This window comes from Lithobates pipiens, unplaced genomic scaffold, assembly GCF_037356315.1.
Source record: "Lithobates pipiens isolate NorthernLeopardFrog02 unplaced genomic scaffold, aLitPip1_a1.2 Scaffold_13, whole genome shotgun sequence".
NCBI lineage: Eukaryota > Metazoa > Chordata > Amphibia > Anura > Ranidae > Lithobates > Lithobates pipiens.
This window is the reverse complement of record NW_027507718.1, coordinates 455211569-455235815: the sequence shown is the minus strand read 5'-3', so window position 1 is coordinate 455235815 and position 24247 is coordinate 455211569. Positions and strand designations below refer to the sequence as shown.

Here is a 24247-nt window from a genome sequence, read left to right as displayed (position 1 = left end):
AGGGTTTACTTCCTCTTTAACCTCCCTGGCGGTATGATTCAGTCTGGAATAAGGTGCTGAAAGCGGTACAATTATTTTGCATGGAAATCTGGCTTTTATTTTGTAGTCCTGTAATTCTTAGGAATAACGCTCTGAAATCTCTTCAAACCAGAGTCTAGCGGACATCCCGGGTATGATAAAGTTTATAATATAATAAAGAATAATAAAAATTATTCAATAATGTAATCAAATCCCAAAAAAACTGAAAAAGGGACATGTTTTGGTTGCTATGGACAATCTCCAAATTCCAAGCAGTAAAAAACAGTATTTATAATATAAAAGTGCATGCAGGGCATTGCACAAACCACTAGGGACAAAGGGGGTGTGTATTTTTTACTACAGCACTGTAATCTGTAAGATTACAGTGCTGTGTGTGTTTTGTGTGTTTTTACTTTTTTGAATTTGCCGCCGTTCTCCGCTCCCGTGCGTCGTAACGTCGGAGCTCGGCGGCATTCGGCACTGTGAATCGAGCGCAGGACGGCTCGATCACACAGCGCGGCGGACATCGCTGGATCCAGGGGACAAGGTAAGTAACGATCCCTGTGTCCTCCCCTGCATCGAGCGGTGCAAACCCGAGTCTGGCTCGGGGTTACCGCTATTGTAATGAAAATCCCAACCCGAGCCAGACTCGGGATTACCGCTAGGGAGGTTAAGCGGTGGGGCTGGGAGAAGCAGCTTTTGGGGTTTTTACCTTAATGCAGAAAATGAATTAGGGTAAAAAACCTTTTGACTTTATAACCACTTTTAGTGCAAAAAAGGCTAATTACCATTAGTTCTTCTGCTTAGTGGCCCTCATGTTGCATAAAAAAATTGGGGGGCATCAAGGAAAATTGGTGTATAAAATTACATTTCTCATGTCATTTATTGGTTTCTTCAGTTCTACAGTTGCTATCCTGATGGAAGTCCGGATCTGGCAGACTTTGGGCAAATTCATCAGATCAGAATACCAGCCAAGCAGCTAGCAAATTTCAGAAATAAAATCATCAATGGCAGCCCATGCTTTCAAGTATGAAGATTCTTTTGCATAGTCTGCATTTGACACTTCCTGGATTGTCAAATTCTGGTGTCCCCTGGTGTGCTTTGTCGTTTCCTCCACTGGCTCCTATATCACTGCAGGAAACAGAGATTGGCGGAAGGAACTACAACACACAGTAGGGACAGAGTATCCGAAACTACCTGAGTATCCATGCAGAAGATCTTTGAACAAGATTCATTTTTTAGCCCAAAAGACTTATGTGGCATGGACAGAGATGACTTTTCAAGTTTTAAAATAGAAACAGAATCATGTTAAAATAGTTCTGTTTTTCTATGGATACTGAGGGTAGCCTCAAAAATACTTATTAGCACAAAAATGAAATGGCTTTACAGATAATGGCTAAAAGAATTCCATACTTTGAAGCATACTCTGAAGCTTTCTGTAATACACTGAATGTAATGGCTCATCTAACTGTCACAAGAATTTCTTGAAAATAGAGCCACTGAAAATACTTTATTAGAAACAATACTGCCATCTAGTGGTAGACACAGCATCAGGTGCAACTGTCAAAATGTTATATACAGTATATAGAAAAAACGGGGCACCTTCATTTTGCAGATCACTAGAGGGGATATACACCTATTTATGGGTGTCATAAAATGCAATAAAAGTCATTTCTACACCTCATAAATAGCTTTATAAAAATTTAAAATGTCATAACTGACTTCTGTATCTTTGGAATATGTATGTGGGATTATTAAATGAAATGTTAGAGTTTCAGAGTGCAATTTATGGGGTATAGAAATGACTTTTAAAGCACAGGTAAGGTTCCTTTCTACTAAGCCTAATTAGAACAATAGAGGAGCATCCAATTTACAATGCCATTGTTTCTATACTTTCCCTCACGTACCTCTAATGCCGTGTACACATGACTGGACTTTTCGAGGGACTAGGTCCGACGGTCTTCCCGACGGACTTCTGGCAGAGATCCAACAGACTTTCGAATGAGCGGACTTTTGCACACACGAACGGTCTTTCACGCAGACTAGGTCTGACGGACTTCCCGACGGACTTTCAAAATAAACGGTCTTGCCCACACCTGGACTAAAGTCCGTTCATTTTGAACGTGACTCCTGGTATGAGGGGACCAGAAAGGAAAGTAAATCTCGCAGCTTTCATCGGCGAGATTGACACCTTGCGAGCCCCGTTGACCAGTATGGATTTTAAGGGGAACACCCTACGCCGAAAAAACGTTGTGGGGGTCCCCCCAAAGTCCATACCAGACCCTTATCCGAGCATGCAGCCCAGCCGGTCAGGAAAAGGGGTGGGGACTAGCGAGCGACCTCCTGAACCGTACCAGGCCGCATGCACTCAACATGGGGGGGTGGGTGCTTTTGGGAAGGGGGCACCCCCCACCCGAAAAGCACCTTGTCCCCATGTTGATGAGGACAAGGGCCTCTTCCCGACAACGCTGGCCGTTTGTTGTCGGGGTCTGCGGGCAGGGGGATTATCGGAATTCGAGAGCCCCCTTTAATAAGGGGTCCCCCAGATCCTGGCCCACCACCCTATGTGAATAAGTATGAGGTACATCGTACCCCTACCCATTCACCTGGGGGAAAAAGTGTCAATAAAAAACACACTACACAGGTTTTTAAAGTCGTTTATTAGGCAGCTCCAGGGGTCTTCTTCCAACTTCTCTGTGCTTTCCTCCTCTTCTCCCGCACTCCGGTTCTTCTGCTCTTTTGCCGCTCTTTTGCTTTCTCCTTTGTTGTTGTTGTCGTCGCCATCTTCTTCTTCCTTCTTCCGATGTTGAGATGACGCTCTCTACCACTGTAATGCCATGGACATGGTGTGCAACGACTTATATAGGCATAAGGGGTGAGGTTACCTGGTGATGTCATCCAGTGACCCTGCCCCTTATGACGTCACAGTCCCAGCATGCTCTGGGACTGTGACTGCAATAGGAAAATGTGTTTTTCCTATTGCAGCAAGCGTGAAATGTACAGTATCCTGCAGCTGAGAACCAGCGTGATAGGATCTCGCTGGAAAAATTCTCGCGGGCAGGTGCTGTAGCTGCCCTTGCGTCGTATTTGGTCCATCGGACCAGCATATAGACGAACGGGCTTCCCGATAGGAACTTGGTAAATATTTCCCCTGTGATTTCAGATTACGAGAGCTGGAAAATATGCTTTGTTATTGGTCCTCACAATAGGCTCAAATTCCACAGCAAACACACAAAGACAACAATCCTTAATTTTACAAAAACTATTAGTTATTTTTGGCTTAGTTAAAATCACAGTCACGTGGTAAAAATAAATATTATCCTTGTGCTAGGACTCAGGGCTGCCAAGAGGGGGTTACAGGTGGAGCAGCCTCAGTGCAGCGTTATACAGAGCCCTGGCCACATTGTTTCTAATGACAGCCTCTGGGATCCTGTTGGAAACTCCAAAGGAGAATGAGAAACTCCGGACCCCGCCGACCAGTAACTGAATGTAGGAGGAGAGGGTGGGAATCACCTGTGCAATTCTCTCCATAGGAGGACCTGTGTGTGAGTTCTGGTGTGTCAGCCTGCCTGCTAGAGCTTCTCTGCTCTTCCTTGAGGCCAGGGGCCCCAGCTGACATCAGTGGTCCCAGTGTCTGGTTTGCAACCTATGGATCAAATGATAGAGGTGCTGTGCACTGGACTGTGAGTATTTGAGATCCCTACATTTAGTACATTGTATAAACCTGACCCCTTCACTCTGTACAATACATAACTCTGATCCCTGCTTTTTGTACACTACATGTGCCTAACCCCTGTATTATCTACATTACATACACCAGACCCCCTATACTTATCCCCCCAGGGGAAACCCATGCATCCCAGGTGAAGCGTCAAGTAGCCAATCTTTATTGTTCTGAGATATGCCCCAGTCGATGACCTATTGTGTCAAAACGTGTCGGGCTATGCTTATCTTACGCTTCCCACATTGCTTTTAATCTTTTTATGTGATCACATTTTATGTCACATCTGTTCTACTTGAAGATGTGAATAAAGTTTTAGATAATTTTTGACCTGCACTATTGGCATTGTTTGCCTTTTTGTTTTTTACACCAGGGGATTGTTCTGAAGCATTCTGAAACCTTTGCTGAGACATTTCCATCACAAGATGTTTGGTGTGGATAGGCACTACTCTCCATGATGGCCGCCTTGTAGCCTGGATCATCTGGCTCCATCCTCCCTGTGTGCTAGTGGTTCTAGCACTTCAAGCCTGTATGATACATTGCCGTATTACTGCAGTTACTGATCACTTGATTGGACTATTCATTGTGTGGGATTTTCTGTTTTATCACCACAACATTGGGCAATTGAATCACAGATCACTTGATTGGACTATTCACTGTGTGGGACTTTTTATTTTAATATCATCGTGGGCTATTTCCTATACAGTTTATGTTTTTAAGTTTTTATTTGTTTATATACACTGAGTTCTGATCTGGGATAAGCTTTGCATATACTGCTGTTATTTACACATTGCCAATGTCTGAGCATATTGACACTGCATTATCATTTTCTTTGCAGTATTCACCATTTTATCATTTCAACACTGTTTGAGTACTTTGATATATTGTTTGCAGCAGTTAGCGCTACACTTTCTTTTTGCTCTTGAATTTTTTAATTTTGAGTGTGTGCTGCTGTTTCCTGATATATTTCTTTGGGGTTAGTGCAGTTTTTTTATATTTTAGTTATTGTTCTTATACCATATTGAACCTATACTCATTATTTTTAAGAAGTTAAATGTTGCTATTATTTATGACATTAATTTGAATGTTTTGCTCATTCTCAGTTGTAACTATATATCTTATTATATGTCAATACAAGAGAGGTTAAAGAAATCCTGAAGAAGTGGGATTTCCACGAAACGCATTGACCTTATTCCAGCATACTTGTGGAACTCCATGTGGGATGTCCCAGAGATGTTCTGTTGGTATCATTCATTGACCGTGCACTCATGATATGTAATGTGTTTTATGATACATGGATTTATTATGATTTTATATTCTTTTGTATATAGTAAAAATGGAATGTTTTTAAATAAGGTGTAGTTACTTTTGGAGGTATGTATAAAGTCCCAAACAAACCCTCTGTACTTTATTATGAATATCTAGGGATCATATCTACTCTAGTATATTGATACCAAAAGGGGCCACCATTATGGCTGATCCATGCACTAGGTACATAACACACATCTAACCCGTACACTTCATATGTAACACACATCTATTCCCTGCACTATGTATATTACACCATCTCAGCACCCAGTGCACTACATACAGTTGACCTCTGTACTGGGTACATTACACACATCTGACCCCTACACTCTGTATGTTATACACATCGGATCCATGCACTATATATATATATTACACACAGCTAACCTCTGAACTCTGTATATCACATACACTTGATCCCTGCACTAGGTACATAACACACACTTGACCTGTTACACTTTATATGTAACACACATCTGATCCATGCATTATGTGTATTACACATGCCTGACCTCTGCACCCTGTACATTACATACACCTGACAGGGGCGGATCCAGGGGGGGGGGCAACGGGTCAATTGCCCCCTCCGAGAATACCGCCAGCTAATGACAGCACGGCCGGTTCCGCGGGTCCAATCACGGCCGGTTCCGCGGGTACCCGCGGGCCGGTTCCGCGGGTCCAATCGCGGCCGGTTCCGAGGGTACCCGCGGCCGGTTCCGCGGGTCCAATCGCGGTCGGTTCCGCGGGTACCCGCGCTGAGTGGACGGGTGAGGGGGGGGGCAGCTGGGCGGCTTAGGAGGGCTGCTGGCCAATCAGGAAGCCAGCATGCAGGGGAGCAGGGAGATGACATCATCTCTCACTGCCCTGCATCCCTCCAGTTCCACCCTCACTGTGTAGGAAGCTGTGTGCAGCAGAGAGATTGCATCATCTCTCTGCTGCCTATCTTCACTCTGGGACCCAACAAAAGACCACCAGTAGGTGACAATCCGCAGTGTGTGGCAGGCTACGTGGCAAGTGGCAATCCGCAATGTGTGGCAGACTACGTGGCAAGTGGCAATCCACAATGTGTGGCAGACTACGTGGCAAGTGGCAATCCGCAATGTGTGGCAGGTGACGTGGCAAGTGACAATCCGCAATGTGTGGCAGGTGACGTGGCAAGTGACAATCCGCAATGTGTGGCAGGTGACGTGGCAAGTGACAATCCGCAATGTGTGGCAGGTGACGTGGCAATCCGCAATGTGTGGCAGGTGACGTGGCAAGTGACAATCCGCAATGTGTGGCAGGCTACGTGGCAAGTGGCAATCCGCAATGTGTGGCAGGCAACGTGGCAAGTGACAATCCGCAATGTGTGGCAGGTGACGTGGCAAGTGGCAATCCGCAATGTGTGGCAGGCAACGTGGCAAGTGACAATCCGCAATGTGTGGCAGGTGACGTGGCAAGTGACAATCCCCAATGTGTGGCAGGTGACGTGGCAAGTGGCAATCCGCAATGTGGGTCAGGCAACGTGGCAAGTGACAATCCGCAATGTGTGGCAGGTGACGTGGCAAGTGGCAATCCGCAATGTGTGGCAGGCTACGTGGCAATCCGCAATGTGTGGCAGGCTACGTGGCAATCCGCATCTGGTGGCAGGCGACGTGGCAAGTGACAATCCGCAATGTGTGGCAGGTGATGTGGCAAGTCACAATCCGCAATGTGTGGCAGGTGACGTGGCAAGTGGCAATCTGCAATGTGTGGCAGGCTACGTGGCAAGTGACAATCCGCAATGTGTGGCAGGTGACGTGGCAAGTAACAATCCGCATTTGGTGACAAGTGACAATCCACATTTGGTGGCAGGCGACATGGCAAGTGACATCCTCAGGGCTCCCACTGATTCTGCAATATGGTGAGTTGAACCATTTAATTTTATATTACAATGTATTAATAGAAATAATGCGCTTCAATCATCCTGACACCATAACAACCATGGTGCCGTAATGATTGAAGCGCCAATACCAGCCATTTCCCATATAAATTGCCCCCCAAAAAACATATTTTATAGCAGTGCCCCTCCCGAGATTAGACTCTGGATCCGCCCCTGACACCTGACCTCTGCACTCTGTACATTATGCACTTGAACTCTGCACTCTGTAAATTATACACCTGACCACTTCACTCTGTACATTACATACACCTGCACTCTGTACTTCACTCTCTTTACAACGCACTGGTGGTCAGTGGCAGTGAATATTAACCCCTATCCCCCCTGACTTGGCATTGGTCCCTGTGGTAGTGAATTTTAACCCCCCCCCCCCCCCCCTCCACTTTGCATTGGTGCTCATGGCAGTGAAATTTGATCCCCTTCCCCACACATTGGTGGTCATGGGAAGGGTTACATTTCAATGCCACTGGCCACCAGTATCTGCATGCTTATTGCAGGCAAACGACTTAATAGTGAAGTAAGAATAGGGATGGCAGCCTCAAAGATGCCACACTCATAATTCAATGTGCTGTATGTACTTGGATGCCAGGGTAGGGTGGTAGAGATTTTTCATTGGTCTGAGTGAGACTGATAAGTTTCCCAACGTAAAACAGACAAAACACTGACAGCTACAGATTTAATAGTGAATATATTCCCTTCTCATGGCAGGCTGCATAGATTGGTTTAGCATTTCATATGACATACTATGCCTCCCCTCCGCAGCCGTAACTGAGATGTGTGAACCGGCTCTCAATGAGAGTAAGGGAGCTTGGACATACCGCATTGCTGGAGGGGAGGCAACTGTAGTTCTGCTTTAAAGGAGAGCTAAAGTTTTAACATAACTTTTGCTGTTATTAAGGCCACTTTCACACTGGGGCATTTTTCCAGCGCTTTTGGGCTAAAAATAGCACCTGAAAAATGCCTCCCCTGCAGCCCAAGTGTGAGAGCCCAAGTGCTTTCAAACTGGGGCGGTGCGCTTGCAGGACAGGAAAAAAAGCTTCAGCAGCGGCACTTTGCGGGCGGATTTAAACCTTTTTTGGCCGCTAGCGGAGGTTAAAAGTGCCTGCTAGCAGCCTGAAAAGCGTCACTAATATGACAGTAAAGCACTGCTAAAACTAGCGTTGCTTTACTGCTAACGGGGTGGGCAGGAGGGACGGCTGCCCCTGGTGCAATGGTTTATTGCAGGGGTAGGGGGCACCCTAACCCTAAGGGAAAGGGGGGCGCAGTTTGGCATCTTTGCCCTGGGCGCTGGATGACCTTGTCCCACCACTGCCTGGACGCATTTAGTCTCTAAGGATCAGTAGCAAAAGTCCCTTATGGACTAGGAACTCTTAGTCTCCTCTGGAAAATAGCACAGAAGGTTGCAAAACTGCATAAAGGAGTGTATCCTCACCTATTGCAGAACTTATCCCAGCTCAACTGCTTGCATACACTACCAGCCCTCTTAGCTACTCTGAAGATATTCCAGGGCAAGGGATAAAAGGGTTAAGCACAGCGCTGTCCTTTGAAAGCCTCTCCCACTGCTCTGGGGTAAGAATCCGGCACAAACCGTGATGCTAAATGGATCTTACTAAGCCAGACTGAGCCCAGCCTGGAGGAAAAGGCCCCCATAGACCTAGGGGAAACCTCCTAGGCTACTGACAGCCTCCTCAGCACTCCGTCTTCCATCGACTCCCCTGCTAGCCTGGCTCTCCCACATTTAAGGGCTGACTCAGCCACCCTGCCAGGCCCTCTGCCTGGAGATTAGCCAGATTCTCTCAAATATGCAGATTAGGACCTTCCGGCCTCTGCCCATTAAATTTTAGAAGCTTCTAGACCCAGGGGAGGTAGCAGAGGCCCACTCTGTAGGGCTATCCAGCCTCACCTGATTATAGACTCATACAATTACCGTGAGTCAAACATAAGTTTGCCTGCACTAATCTAGTAGCACACTAGAGGGGGCTGCGTAGGATTCACAGATAGGACATTATCAGGTCAAGACAGCAAAAGTTTTATATACAGCAGGGGCTCTTATCATCTATGGTTCCAGAGATACAGGGCTCTTTGCACAGCCTGTCAGAAGCTACATTCAGAGCGGCCAAGCTGGCACAAGCTGTTTGCAGCATACTGAGAGCATGAGCTCACAGGGCCTCTCCTCAGGGGCGTAACTATAGGGGGTGCAGCAGTTGCGACCGCAACTGGGCCCTGTGATGCAGGGGGCCCATGAAGCCCCCTCTACATATGGCCGGCAGCAGCATAGGCAGCTAGGGGTACCAGTGCACCATGCACACAGGTGGCTGGAGGTGGAGGGTGACTAGCAGAGCTCCATGCTCGACTATCGCACTGGCTGCTCTTTAGTTGTGCATTCCCCGCATGAGCTGTGTCCTCGGCCGGCTCCTCAGAGTACCCCTCTCCTGCTCCATGCATTGCCGCTCAGTACGATGTCTGTTCTCCCCAGCCAGAGTCCCGCCCCCCCTGAGTCCGGCCCACACTGCACTGCATACTTCTCCCGGGTAAACAAACTTTAAGCACACAGATGCAGTGCAGCCCTATGAGAGCCCCCCGGAGGACACTGCAGGTTAGTCTGCAAGCCCCCCTCCTCCCCCGTCATACACAGGTGATGAAAGGTCTTTCTGGGAGATATGCTGATCGCCCGTCCAGCACACTGGATGGAGCCCAGGCCAACATGGATGAGTCCATGTTATGGCCTACAGCTTGGTCATGGTGAGTGAGAGGACCCCATCCCCCACACACCATTACATACCCCCTCCATCTCCCCCTGGGGAAAGGGACCCCTTCTCACGTGGGGACATGGACCCCCACCTCCCCTGGGGACAGGGACCCCTTTTCACCTGGGTGCAAAAACTGATACCAGTGGTGGAACTACAGGGCTCACAAATGTCATACCTGTGACCACGCCCTGGAATTCCCCCGCCGGACTCGGAGGGAAGGGCCCTGGCTGGGGTTCAGGGGGGCCCTTTATGGTTTCTTGCATCGGGGCCATTAAGGTTCTAGTGACGCCACTGCCTCTCCTCACTTCTTGTCAGAGGCACTGAGCTCAATGGACAGCTTGGTGTTTTGAACTAATGGTAAAGTACCATTGGCCCAAGCTGTCCAATAAAAATGCTGCAGTGGAGGCACGCCTCTCACTGCAATGTCATAGAAGGGGCATGTGTCTAAAAGACAAATACTCCCTTCTAGCCCAGCCCTCTTAACCAGAAGGAAAAAACATGTGTACAAGATTTACCCATAATCCCATGTTTTTCTCACACAGTTAAGCGGAAGTATGAGAATCTGCTGCTGCTGAAAATTTACAAGCTAAATCATATATTATTATGCTATATGTTATAAGAAAATAATTTATTATTTATCTATTCACTGTGAAATTACTGGTTTGAAGTTATAACTTCAGTAATATGTCCATTAAGCCACCTGCTTGAATACAGATTTTCAAAATATAGTAAATTACCTTAAAATAATATATAATAATTATTTGTATATTACTTATGGTTATTAACCCCTTGCCACCCTGGTCAATTCTGACACTTCTCTCCTACATGAAAAAATCATATTGTTTTTTGATAGAAAATTACTCAGAACCCTCAAACATTATATATATTGTTTTAGCAGACACCCTAGGGCAGTGATGGCGAACCTTGGCACCCCAGATGTTTTGGAACTACATTTCCCATGATGCCCATGCACTCTGCAGTGTAGATGAGCATCATGGGAAATGTAGTTCCAAAACATCTGGGGTGCCAAGGTTCGCCATCACTGCCCTAGGGAATAAAATAGTGGTCATTGCAACTTTTTATGTTACACGGTATTTGCGCAGCAATTTTTCAAATGCATTTTTTTTTGTAAAGAAACTGTTTCATGAATAAGAAAACATAAAAATGAAAACACTAAAGTAGCCTGATTTTTTTTGCATACCATGAAAGACGATGTTACACCGAGTAAATAGATACCTAACATGTCACGCTTTAAAATTGTGCCAAACTTCAGTACTTAAAAATCTCCATAGGTAACGTTTTAACATTTTTTACAGGTTACATGTTCAGAGTCACAGAGGAGGTCTAGTGCTAGAATTATTGCTCTCACTCTAACATTTGCGAGGCATGTAACCTGTGTATATCTGGCTCTGATAATAGCCAGTGCCTCACCAGCCACTGACCTCACTGCACATCCCTGATATACAGTAAGCATTAAAATGCACATCCTGAGAATTTACAATATGGAACAAGCTGTTTAGCATTAAGTCTGTCAGCACAATGTATAGAAAGAGTTTATAAAAAGAAAGAACAAAAGTTAAAAATGATAGCAAGAAAAATGTCTAGGAAGAAGACAGAACAGTGTTGAGCAATTACTGTAAGCTCCCATTGCGTATCTCTTTAAACGTATTGTCTAATGTGACTGACACCAGGTGAATTATCAGCCTAATAGAAGGTAGGAGTGTTAAAATATAGGTAATAACATTTGCTGGCCAACATAATATATTTTGTAGTGCAATTCAACATTAATTGCCTAATGATTTTGACCCAGCCCTAAGGACAACTATACTTTTGATATAAGTTGTCCTTTAGGGCAATGGTCATCAACCCTGTCCTCAGGGCCCACTAACAGGCCAGGTTTGCAAGATAACTGAAATACATCACAGGTGATATAATTTGCTGCTCAGTGATTGCAGTATTCTAATCTGCATTTCCCCAAGGTAATACATAAAACCTGGCCTGTTAGTGGGCCCTGAGGACAGGGTTGATGACCACTGCTTTAGGGCAAGGCCCCTTCCTCCTGACTGCAGTCCTTCTGGTCTGATATTTACTTCTGCCCCAGTTTTATTAATACTCATTGTGCTGCCTTTCTTTCCTTCAAGAATCATTCCCGTAGGGCCCTCTTCATCCTGCGCATGGGTACTGCCACTCCATTCATTCCTTTGCAAAGCGACATACTCTGCAGGTCCACTGGAGGCACCCAAGAGTACAGCTTTTTCCTTCAAGCATGGTTTCAGGCCTGAAGAAGAAAACGGTGTTTGCCAAAGCTTGCACTGTAACATACAGTATATTCTGTGAGCCAATGAAAGATAGTGCCTACATTTTACCTTTCCTACTGTTATAAAAATTATAAAACATGAAGCCTGAACTGGGCTTAAAGATGCAGCCACTGCATTGTTAAAGTTATCAGGGAGCAGAATTCACCTATGTATTGAGCTGAAGACATAAATACTGTATATATAATATACAAACAATTGTTGAAAAATAAAAGCATATTGTTAAGAGTACATTAAGCAGATCACATTTCTATGTACTGTGTATGCACTGCATTCTCTTAAAATGCTTGGAAGCATGTGCCAATCTGTAAATCATTTTTTTAACAATTGTTATTACTGAACTATTCTTGAATAAGTAAAGTTTGTTCTTGTAGTCATAGTCTATAAATCATAAATCGCATTCCCTTACCTGTCCAAATATTTCTGGCAGGCCGAGCACTTGACCAGTGAACACTCCTACACAAATCAAGATTGCAGTGATCTGCCCCAGAGACCCGCGGATTCTCTTCGGTGAGATCTCATTGAGGTACATCGGGAGAGTGCTGAGAGCTATACCTGCAACACAGCAAGCAGCCAGGTCTTAGGACTTTACGATTTTAGAGCATACGTCCACATATTCATTATGATGTACAATCCAGAATATATTCTGGACTTTAAATGGCTATAGATTAGAGATGAGAAGATTTAAAAAAAACAGGTACAATTTATGTAAGAGGATTTGATTCACCTCTGTGTATCACATGAGACCAGTCATATCACTGGGTATATGTAAGAGGTTACAATTACTTTAACCACTTAAGGACCGCCGTATTGCCAATGTACGTCATTACAATGGCACCGGCAGGCACAAGCACGTACATGTACGTGCCTGCCTTCCAGCGGGTGGGGGGTCCGATCGGACCCCCTCCCGCTGGATACGGCGGTCCGTTTCGCTGCAGGAGCTATCCGGGATGAGGGGATGGCCGTTGGTTTCTGGCCATCCCCTCTCGATCGCTCCTGGCCAATGAGAAGCTTCCTCCCACTGTGTATTGTATACACAGGCAGGGAGGAAGTGATGTCATTCTCCTCGGGGCGGTCTTTTAGACCGGACTACGAGGAGAAGACTAAAAGTAAGTGCACCAAACACTACACTAACACATAGGTACACATAGGTACACAAACCCCCCCGATCACCCCCCCGATCGCCCCCCGCCCCCCGCCCCCCCCCCCCCCCCCAGTCACAGTGTCACTGATTGCAGTGATCATTTATTTACTGATCACTGCATTCAGTGTCAGTTGTAAAAGTAAAAACTGTCAGGGCAGTTAGTGTTAGGTCTAGGGTAGCCCCCTACCACCCCCCAATAATGGTTTTAACCCCCTGATTGCCCCTAGTTAACCCTTTCACCCCCTTTTGCCAGTGTCACTAAGCGATCATTTTTCTGATCGCTGCATTAGTGTCGCTAGTGTCGCTAGGTAGCTAGTTATTTTTTTAGGTTCACCGCCAGGTTTTTATATAGCGTCAGGGACCCCCATATACTACCCAATAATGGTTTTAACCCCCTGATTGCCCCTAGTTAACCCTTTCACCCCCTTTTGCCAGTGTCACTAAGTGATCATTTTTCTGATCGCTGCATTAGTGTCACTAGTGTCGCTAGGTAGCTAGTTATTTTTTTAGGTTCACCGCCAGGTTTTTATAGCGCTAGGTACCCCCATATACTACCCAATAATGGTTTTAACCCCCTGATTGCCCCTAGTTAACCCTTTCACCAGCGATCACAGTATAAGTGTCACTGGTGACGCTGGTTAGCCAGTTAGTTATTTAGGTTCCCCATCAGGTTTTTATATAGCGCCAGGGACCCCCATATACTACCTAATAACAATTTGAACCCCCTGATTGCCCCTAGTTAACCCTTTCACCAGTGATCACCGTATAAGTGTTACGGGTGACTCTGGTTAGTTTGCTTTTTATAGCATCAGGGCACCCACCATTTATTACCCAATAAAGGTTTTTTTTTTTTTTTTTTAAAGAAAATTTTATTGAAGTTTATTCAAGTACAGGAGAATAAACATAAGTACAGACATATCTCTTCCAAATGTAATCAACGGGAGATTGTTAGAGAAAAAAAAGAAAAAGTAACAACAAAAACCGGTTCAACACAGCCATATTTATCCCAAACTGGTGTTTTTTGTATAGTCCGGACCAAGTGTAAATGTAATTTCTTAGAGATAAGGCTCGGTTGAGGGAACTGTATTAAGGAAGATTAGTAGAAGTTGCTAACATTACCCAATAAAGGTTTAACCCCCTGATCACCCGGCGGGTGATATCAATTAGGTTTTAGGGTCAGGGTCTGCGTCACCCCAGGCAGCGCTAGGTTAGTGCCAGTACCGCTAACACCCACGCGCAAAGCATACACCTCCCGTAGTGGTATAGAATCTGAACAGATCAATATCTGATCTGATCAGATCTATACTAGCATCCCCAGCAGTTTAGGGTTCCAAAAAAACGCATTGTTAGCGGGATCAGCCCAGATACCTGCTGGCACCTGCTTGGTTTTCGGGGTCCCGTACGTGGCTAGGCTCCCAAAAAGTCCCCCACATGTGGTATCCCCGTACTCGGGAGAAGCAGCAGAATTTATTTTGGGGTGTAATTTGACTTATGCCCATAGCATGTGTGAGCAATATATCATTTAGTGACAACTTTGTGCAAAAAAAAAAATTGTAAAATTCCTGCAACTTGTGGCAAAATATAAAATATTTCATGGACTCAACATGCCTCTCAGTAAATAGCTTGGGGTGTCTACTTTCCAAAATGGGGTCATTTGGGGGGGTTTTGTGCTATTTTGGCATTTTATGGCCTTCGAAACTGTGATAGATAGTGAGGAGTGAAATCAAAAATTTGCACCCTTAGAAACCCTGAAGGCAGTGATTGGTTTTCGGGGTGCCGTGCGCGACTAGACTCCCAAAAAGTCCCACATATGTGGTATCCTCGTACCCAGGAGAAGCAGCAGAATATATTTTGGGGTGCAATTCCACATATAACTATGGCATGTGTGAGCAATATATCATTTAGTGACAACTTTTTGTAAACTTTTTTTTTTTTTTTTTGTGTCATTATTCAATCACTTGGGACAAAAACAAAAAATATTCAATGGGCTCAACATGCCTCTCCACAACTTCCTTGGGGTGTCTACTTTCCAAAATGGGGTCATTTGGGGGGGGTTTGTACTGCCCTGCCATTTTAGCACCTCAAGAAATGAGATAGGCAGTCGTAAATTAAAAGCTGTGTAAATTCCAGAAAATGTACTCTAGTTTGTAGACGCTATAACTTTTGCGCAAACCAATAAATATACGCTTATTGACATTTTTTTTACTAAAGACATGTGGCTGAATAAATTTTGCCCTAAATGTATGACTAAAATTGAGTTTGTTCGATTTTTCTTATAAAAAAAGTAGAAAATATCATTTTTTCTCAAAATTTTTGGTCTTTTTCCATTTATATCACAAAAAATAAAAATCGCAGAGGCAATCAAATACCATCAAAAGAAAGCTCTATTTGTGGGAAGAGAAGGACGCAAATTTCGTTTGGGTACAACATTGCATGACCACGCAATTACCAGTTAAAGCAGTACAGTGCGAAATTGTAAAAAGACCTCTGGTCCTTAGGCTGTTAATTGGTCCGGGGCTGAAGTGGTTAAGGGAGTGTGAAGGGCTCATTTTACATACCCTGACTCTGCTGTAGGTTATATATAGGTTTAAAGCCAGAGAAATTCACTTAAAATATATTCCATTAAATAATTACAGGTGCACGAGCTTCTAATCAGAAGTTTTATATTACAGATAGCGCACTGGTCAATTTTTCCTTTAAGTGATACTAAGGCCCCTTTCACACTGGGGCGGTGCGGGTGTCGGCGGTAAAGCGGCGCTTTAACGTCATTTTAACCCCCGCTAGCAGCTAAAAAAGGGTTAAAGGGTTAAAATGGGTAGGAGCGGTTTAGGGGCGGTGAATACACTGCTCCTTCATCGCTCCAAAGATGTGGCTAGCAGGACTTTTTTCACCGTCCTGCTAGCGCACCGCTCTAGTGTGAAAGCCCTCCGGCTTTCACACTGGAGTGAAATGGGCCGGTTTTTTCAGGTGCTATTTTTAGCGCTGTAGCTCCTGAAAACCGTCTCAGTGTGAAAGGGGCCTAAAGCTTAATTTTTATTTTTTTTAATTAAAATAAAAAAGGTGTTATACTTACCTCCCCTGACAGTGCTGTCTACTCCTCTTTCCTCCGGGTGCCTCTTCAGCAAGCTGGATGCTGGAGCAGGGTGCCTCCTCAGCAAGCTGGACGAACACCCGCGGTTCAAGTCAAACATAAGTTTGTCTCAAACATTGGGTGTTCGTTTCCTCACAAACTAACCAAACATATGGGCCGTTTGTGACAAATTCGAGTGCCGTGGAATGCTCCTTAATGCACTGCGAGATCGCAGTGCATTGACTTCTGATGATTGTACAAAGCATGCACCTGACCTGCATGCTTTGGCCAATCACAGCGCACTCTGTTGTGAGAGCCATAATTCGTCATGGCTAAGGGGGACTAAGTCCACGTCCCACCCTATATACGGCTGCTTACATAGCAGCCATGTATAGTGTGTGGATGGAGTAGATCGAGCTAGCTTAGGCGGGCAGGTTAGTTAGTGGCACGCAGGTGGTGTTTTAATATATATTTATATATATATATATATATATACAGTGTCTTGCGAAAGTATTCGGCCCCCTTGAACTTTTCAACCTTTTGCCACATTTCAGGCTTCAAACATAAAGATATAAAATTTTTATTTTTTGTGAAGAATCACCAACAAGTGGGACACAATTGTGAAGTGGAACGAAATCTATTGGATTTTTGAAACTTTTTTAACTAATAAAAAAATGAAAAGTGGGACGTGCAAAATTATTCGGCCCCCTTGCGTTAATACTTTGTAGAGCCACCTTTTGCTGCGATTACAGCTGCAAGTCACTTGGGGTATGTCTCTATCAGTTTTGCACATCGAGAGACTGAAATTCTTGCCCATTCTTCCTTGCAAAACAGCTTGAGCTCAGTGAGGTTGGATGGAGAGCGTTTGTGAACAGCAGTTTTCAGCTCTTTCCACAGATTCTCGATTGGATTCAGGTCTGGACTTTGACTTGGCCATTCTAACAGCTGGATACGTTTATTTGTGAACCATTCCTTTGTAGATTTTGCTGTATGTTTGGGATCATTGTCTTGTTGGAAGATAAATCTCCGTCCCAGTTTCAGGTCTTTTGCAGACTCCAACAGGTTTTCATCCAGAATGGTCCTGTATTTGGCTGCATCCATCTTCCCCTCAATTTTAACCATCTTCCCTGTCCCTGCTGAAGAAAAGCAGGCCCAAACCATGATGCTGCCACCACCATGTTTGACAGCAGGGATGGTGTGTTGAGGGTGATGAGCTGTGTTGCTTTTACGCCAAACATATCGTTTTGCATTGTGGGCAAAAAGTTCGATTTTGGTTTCATCTGACCAGAGCACCTTCTTCCACATGTTTGGTGTGTCTCCCAGGTGGCTTGTGGCAAACTTTAGACAAGACTTTTTATGGATATCTTTGAGAAATGGCTTTCTTCTTGCCACTCTTCCATAAAGGCCAGATTTGTGCAGTGTACGGCTGATTGTTGTCCTATGGACAGACTCTCCCACCTCAGCTGTAGTTCTCTGCAGTTCATTCAGAGTGATCATGGGCCTCTTGGCTGCATCTCTGATTAGTCTTCTCCTTGTCTGAGCTGAAAGTTTAGAGGGACGGCCAGGTCTTGGTAGATTTGAAGTGGTCTGATACTCCTTCCATTTCAAAATGATCGCTTGCACAGTGCTCCTTGGGATGTTTAAAGCTTGGGAAATCTTTTTGTATCCAAATCCGGCTTTAAACTTCTCCACAACAGTATTACGGACCTGCCTAGTGTGTTCCTTGGTCTTCATGATGCTCTCTGCGCTTTCAACAGAACCCTGAGACTATCACGGTGCATTTATACAGAGACTTGATTACACACAGGTGGATTCTATTTATCACCATCAGTCATTTAGGACAACATTGGATCATTCAGAGATCCTCGCTGAACTTCTGGAGTAAGTGTGCTGCACTGAAAGTAAAGGGGCCGAATAATTTTGCACGCACCACTTTTCAGTTTTTTATTTGCTAAAAAAGTTTAAATTATCCAATAGATTTCGTTCCACTTCACAATTGTGTCCCACTTGTTGGTGATTCTTCACAAAAAAGAAAAATTGTATATCTTTATGTTTGAAGCCTGAAATGTGGCAAAAGGTTGAAAAGTTCAAGGGGGCTGAATACTTTCGCAAGGCACTGTGTATATATATATATATATATATATATATATATATATATATATATATATATATATATATATATATACATATATATATATGTATATACAGTCTAGTATATGTGTGTGTATGTGTGTGTGTGTGTGTGTGTGTGTATATATATATATATATATATATATATATATATATATAATATACTCTGCATTTAGTGTAGGCTAGACATTTAGTGTAGATTCTATATTCAGTCAGTGCAGGCAGTGTAGTATATATAACACAGTGTATTGAAGTGGTTAAGGGGAACCTTTAGGTCTGGTATGGATTTTAAGGGAAACCAATGCCAATTAAAAAAAAAAATGGCATGGGGTCCCCTCCAAAATCCATGCCAGGCCCTTCAGGTCTGGTAGAGATTTTAAGGGGAACCCTGTGCCATTTTTTTTTAAATGCCATGGGGGCCCCCCAAAATCCATATCAGACCCTTATCCAAGCATGCAACCTGGCAGGTCCGGATAGGGGGATGACGACCGTGAACCCCCCCTCCTTAACCATACCAGGCCATTTGCCCTCAACATGGGGAGGGTGCTTAGGGGTCCCCTCCCAAAGCACCTTGTCCCCATGTTGATGAGGACAGAAGGCTCATCCCCATAACCCTTGCCTGGTGGTTGTGGGGGTCTGCGGGCGGGGGGTTTATCAGATTTGGAAGCCCCCTTTAACAAGGGAGCACCCGGATCCCAGCCCCCCCCCTTTGTGAATGGGTAGAGGGTACCCCCTCTAATTCACATCCGGCACCCTTTGGGCTCCTTCTGATCTTGTGTTTATCGTGTGTTAGTAGAAGTTTGGTTAGAGATGATTTGCGCTTTTCAATTTTGCTTCAGATCGTTAATGCTCTTCAGTTTGTGCTTGTCTGTGCGTATCTGCTTATATCAATGCGTGTAGTCAGTTAGCATTTGTTGGTCATTGTGGACTATATCTTGGTATAAAGTACACTTTGATTTTCAGTGCTTATTGTCTGCTCGTTTCTGGTTTTCAGTTTGTTCTTTCAGGCCTTGCCGTTTATCGGTGCTTTCTGTTGTCCATTCTGACCAGCCGACCGTTTTCAAGCCATGTTTTGTGTACGTACTCATCGTAGAGTTCGTGCTGTGCAGGGGCTTGGTGTTGGGCTTTTAGCTTTGACACAAGCCCGTCCACGAACAGGGTGAGGAGGAGTTCGTGGACCAAGAATTGGTTGCACCAGCGTGACCAGTTCTCGCACATGCCTTTGCTTCATGAGATCCGGGAGAATAATCCTGATGATTTCAGGAATTATCTCCGGATGACGGACCTCGTTTTTCACCATCTGCTGGCTTTGCTGTCCCCTTATATCAGCAGGCAGGATACCTGCATGCGACAAGCCATCACTCGGGAGCAGAGGCTCATCGCCACGTTGCGCTACTTGGCGACACAGAGAAGTCTTCAGGACCTCAAGTTCTTGACAGGCATCTCCCCCCAGGCTCTGGGAATCATTATTCCAGAGACCTGTTCTGCCATCATTCAGGTCCTGCAGAAGGACTATATGAAGGTAAGTTTTCTCCTTTAACATCACATTCTATGTATTTAATGTTTGCTAATGTGTTGTATTTCTTTCCTCATTCCCTAATTAACATGATTGCAGTATGCGCTAATTGATATGCTGTGCCCCTTTGTCCTCATGCATGCTGGAAGCTATTCAAGTTCCTTTTTTTTCCTTCATGCATATTTGCCTTCACTAACTTCCCCAGCATGCTCTTCTGGGGCCATAAACCTATAGCCTAGTCACTTAGCAATGTATTTTGTCAGCTCCATAGTGTTGCTTTCCCCTAAACACCCCCTAAAATGTGTACAAATGTTATATGTGTGCTTAAATTCATGCAGAGTGCCAGAATTTTTTTTTGGGTTGGGCCAAACTCATTAGGAACCCCCCTCCCCCAACTGCTAGGTCAGCTGATAGCAATCCTCTATCTGCTGACTTTGCCAAACCCAATACACACTATACCTACCTTTTTTCTGGTCAGAATTATGGATGAATTCACCAAAGCATGTAGTGCAAGGGCCTGCCTCAATACTTACCTACAGTTTAAAGTTTTTTTTGCTCCTATTATTATCTTGATAGGTAATAGCAGAATGTCAAAATGTGCCACCTCCAGAGGAGAATGTAGAAGGACTCCCGTTCGTTTTTGTCGCGGATGAGGCGTTTGCTCTGGCAAACCACCTGATGCGGCCTTTCCCGATGAGGACCCTCACCCCGGATCAGAGGATCTTTATTGTGCGGCTGGCCAGAGCCAGAAGAGTAGTGGAAAACACTTTCAGAATAATGGCCAGCCAGTTCCTCCTATTTTTGACGCCAATCCACATGGCGGACTATAAACTAAATCATATAGTGCTTGCCTTCTGCAGTTCTGCACAATTTTTTGAAAAAACATTCGGTAAACTATGTGGCCTCAGTTGGCCCTGATGCAGACTTGACAGAAAATGTGAACCTCACGGCCCTTGAAGCTGCTCGTCCTCGCTTGCCCCCCCACCCCCAAGCGCCTGCGAGGTCAGAAACCAATACATGGAGTACTTTGTGGGTAGAGGGGCCATTGATATGCCAGACAATGTCTGAGAGGCATTTTTTTAATAATTTTTTCTTTGAAACTCCAATAATCTTTGTTTTAATTTACTGCTTGGCTTTGTTTTAGATGTCTCCTAGGTTTTTTGGTGTTTGTTTTGGGCCTTTTTCTACAACAGTGCAAACCCAAGTTCAGAGCAAGATGAGGTGACAGTCTCTTCTTCAGATAATCTTATTATGTTGTGGGTCTGCTACACACACACCTTGTTTTTGTTGATAATGTATGTAGTGCATTACTTACAAAAATATTGCTAATTTTCAGCACCATGGCAGAAATATGTGGGGTCATGAAAATGGCGTGATTGGGGAAATTTAAACATCACTGTGGGTGTTATTTACTAAAGGCAAATCCACTATGCACTACAAGTGCACTACAAAAGTGCACCTGAAACTGCACTTGGAGTGCAAAGTGGATTTGCCTTTAGTAAATAACACCCATTGCCATAGAAAACAACAACTTTACTACAAATACTGCTTTTGCACATTGAAAAAGGAAGCCACACATTGTTGATAATTTAACTTTTTACTCAAAGCACATTCACATGTGCATTTAGAAAAGGGTTTTACAACAAACCAACATATTTGGTGTATAGAAAACATTATTTTGGGTAACATTTTTATAACTTAGCGTTTTGTAAAACAGGCATGTATCAAAGCATAACATACAGAACACAGGAACTTACAAAGTTCAACTTTGAAAAGTGAAGACAATATCAGACATGAATATGTACAAACTGTGCTGATATTGGCTTCCTCGGATGGGGTGTCACCCCTGGAAAAGCCAAATTTGGAAGATGCACACAAATTGAGAATCAAAAAGTGGCCAGTTTCCTCCTGATCCCATGCCTAATGTCAACATGTGCTATCTCCCATCATGGGGTATCAATGTACGTGTTTTGGGGGTACAACACCTTCATCACAGCCACTTTAGTAGCAAGGAAGGGGTTGCACCCACAAAACACGTACATTGATCCCCCATGATGGGAGATAGTACATGTTGACACACTGTGTGCATCTTCCAAAATTGGCTTTTCAAAAAATATAAAAGTGTTTTTTAAAATGTAAAAACGATGCTAGCTAGTTTGGGGTGTTTGAGACTCTCCCCAAAACATCAATGATGTTCTTAATTTTTTGTTGAATATCATTGATGTTTTTCTGTATATTCTCTAAATCGCGATTGCACCCCATTATCGCCCCAATGAGGATCTGGGCACTTTCACTGGTAAAATGCTATTCTTCTTCCACAACATCCACATCACCTAAAAAAAAAACAAAAAAAAAACACCATGTATTATAAATATGCAGCCTTCCTCCAGCCTTCCATCGTCCTCCTCCTTGTTAGTGGAATTAGCATGCCCCTGCTGTGTCTCCGCCATGTGCTCTCCCCACTGCGCCCGAAAGAGAAGGGGTGGGGAATAGTCTAGAAAGAACGTCAGGGGCGGGAGGAGTTTCACTCATGCGCACTGTATATAAAACGCAATGCGCATGTGTCGTACGTACGATCTGTGAACAGAGGGAGAAGCTCACGCGCCGATCATGCAAACGAAGGTACAATTTTTAACTTTGTACATCACTAGCCTATACTGCTTCTAGATTGAGGCCTGCATTGGGACAAGATTTAGTCGAGTTTAGCCTGACATTAGGGTTGTGTCTTGCAGAGAATATGGATGGGTTTAACGACCATAGTTGCCTCCCTCTGTTCATCGATAAGTACAGGGAGCTGCCCTGTCTGTGGCAATCTACGCATCCACACTACAGTAACAAATTAAAGAGGCAGGTAGCGATGGAGAAACTGCTGGAATTTGTGAAGCCGGTGGTCCCCAGGGCAGACATCAACTATTTAAGAACGAAAATTGGTGGCCTGAGGAGTACATATTTGAGGGAGCGCAGGAAGGTGCTGAAGTCCATGCAAACTGGAGCTGCAGCAGATGACGTTTATGTCCCCAGGCTGTGGTACTATGAGAGGATGCATTTTCTGTCAGACCAGGCTGATGTCAGGGAATTCCTCTCTACCCTTCCTTCCACGCGTCCTACTTTGCTACATTCCACCCCTATTGAGTCTTCCGATGCCCAACCTGGGCCTTCCACTCAGGAAGAACTGGAGGAGCCCAGCTTGAGCCAGGTATAGTATTGTTCTACATATTTTGGGAGTAAAAATGAATGATGTTAACTTGGTTTTTGCTCACTAATTGCTGATTTTAGAAAGTGATTTTAGAAAGGAGGAGGGTGGCTGTGGAAAGTGGCAGCCAGGAGGAGGCAGGGGTAAGCTGCAGCCAAGCGGTGGGCAGGCGTAGGAGCCTGACTAAATCCCAAGTCCCTCCCCTCTGCCTTCCACAAAAAAGGGCCAGAAAGGGGGGCAATGTGGAGAAGTCAGCTCTGAAGCTCATCGGGGAGGCTTCAGTGCCCCTCAAAGCCACCTCCACATATCAAGAGGCCTTTGCCACCTTGGCTGCTTGCAAACTCCAGCAAATGGAGGAGGGGCAACACCTCTTGTGTGAGGAGCTCATCATACACACCCTCAACAAGGGGTTGTTGGGCCAAATCACACAAGCAACACACTTGTGTGATTTGGACCATGCTCCTCCTCCTTCTGCCACACCTCCAGCACCACAGCCACAGCCTGGAAGGAAGCGTGGAAGGAAGACCAGATTGTGATAACCTGGGTTCAGTCTGGTCTAACAGAAGATGTAGGACCACAGCCTGGGAACATAGATGTCATCTGCTGCTGTTCCGGGTTTCTTGGACTTCAGGACCAAACTGCTCTCCCTCAAATATGTACTCCTCTGCCCACCAATGTTTGCGTTTAAATAGTTGATGTGTGCCCTGGGACCAAAGGCTTTGCTAATCTTCCCAGTTTCTCCAGCGCTGCCTCCCTCTTTATTTGCTACTGACACCTAAATAAAGGGTTTTTTTTTGGTTGAAGAAATACTTGCCTATGTGTTTTACTTCAAAAAGGACAGTTTATTTGTGAGTAGGCAGGTACATTTCAAAAATACAAAGTCAAATTAATAACAAGGGGCACCAACACCAAACAAGCTTAAAAAAGAAAACAATAAAATAAAAAGATAATAATGGTGTTGTGGTAAGTTGACACACAAAACACACCAAAAAAATTGCAAAGATGAGCAAACTGTCAAAAAAGGAGATCTTGATTAAAAAAAACCAACCACAAAATTTAAAACAAAAAAAAACGATTGGGGAGATGTGACATATTAAAATATTGTATTCATGAAATGAGGAAAAAGAATAAAGAAATAAGTTTGGGAGAAGTGTGTGTAAATAT

General features: G+C 44.4%; 1 protein-coding gene across 1 annotated transcript in view; it reads right to left on the bottom strand.

Moving 5' to 3' along the window:
• SLC2A9 (solute carrier family 2 member 9) overlaps positions 1-24247 on the bottom strand; it is a 593533-nt gene that overhangs the window by 405998 nt on the left and 163288 nt on the right. Inside the window, exon 6 of the mRNA XM_077477785.1 lies at positions 12440-12585. Coding sequence (XP_077333911.1) covers positions 12440-12585 — 146 coding nt within the window. The remainder of the gene's footprint in view (positions 1-12439; positions 12586-24247) is intronic.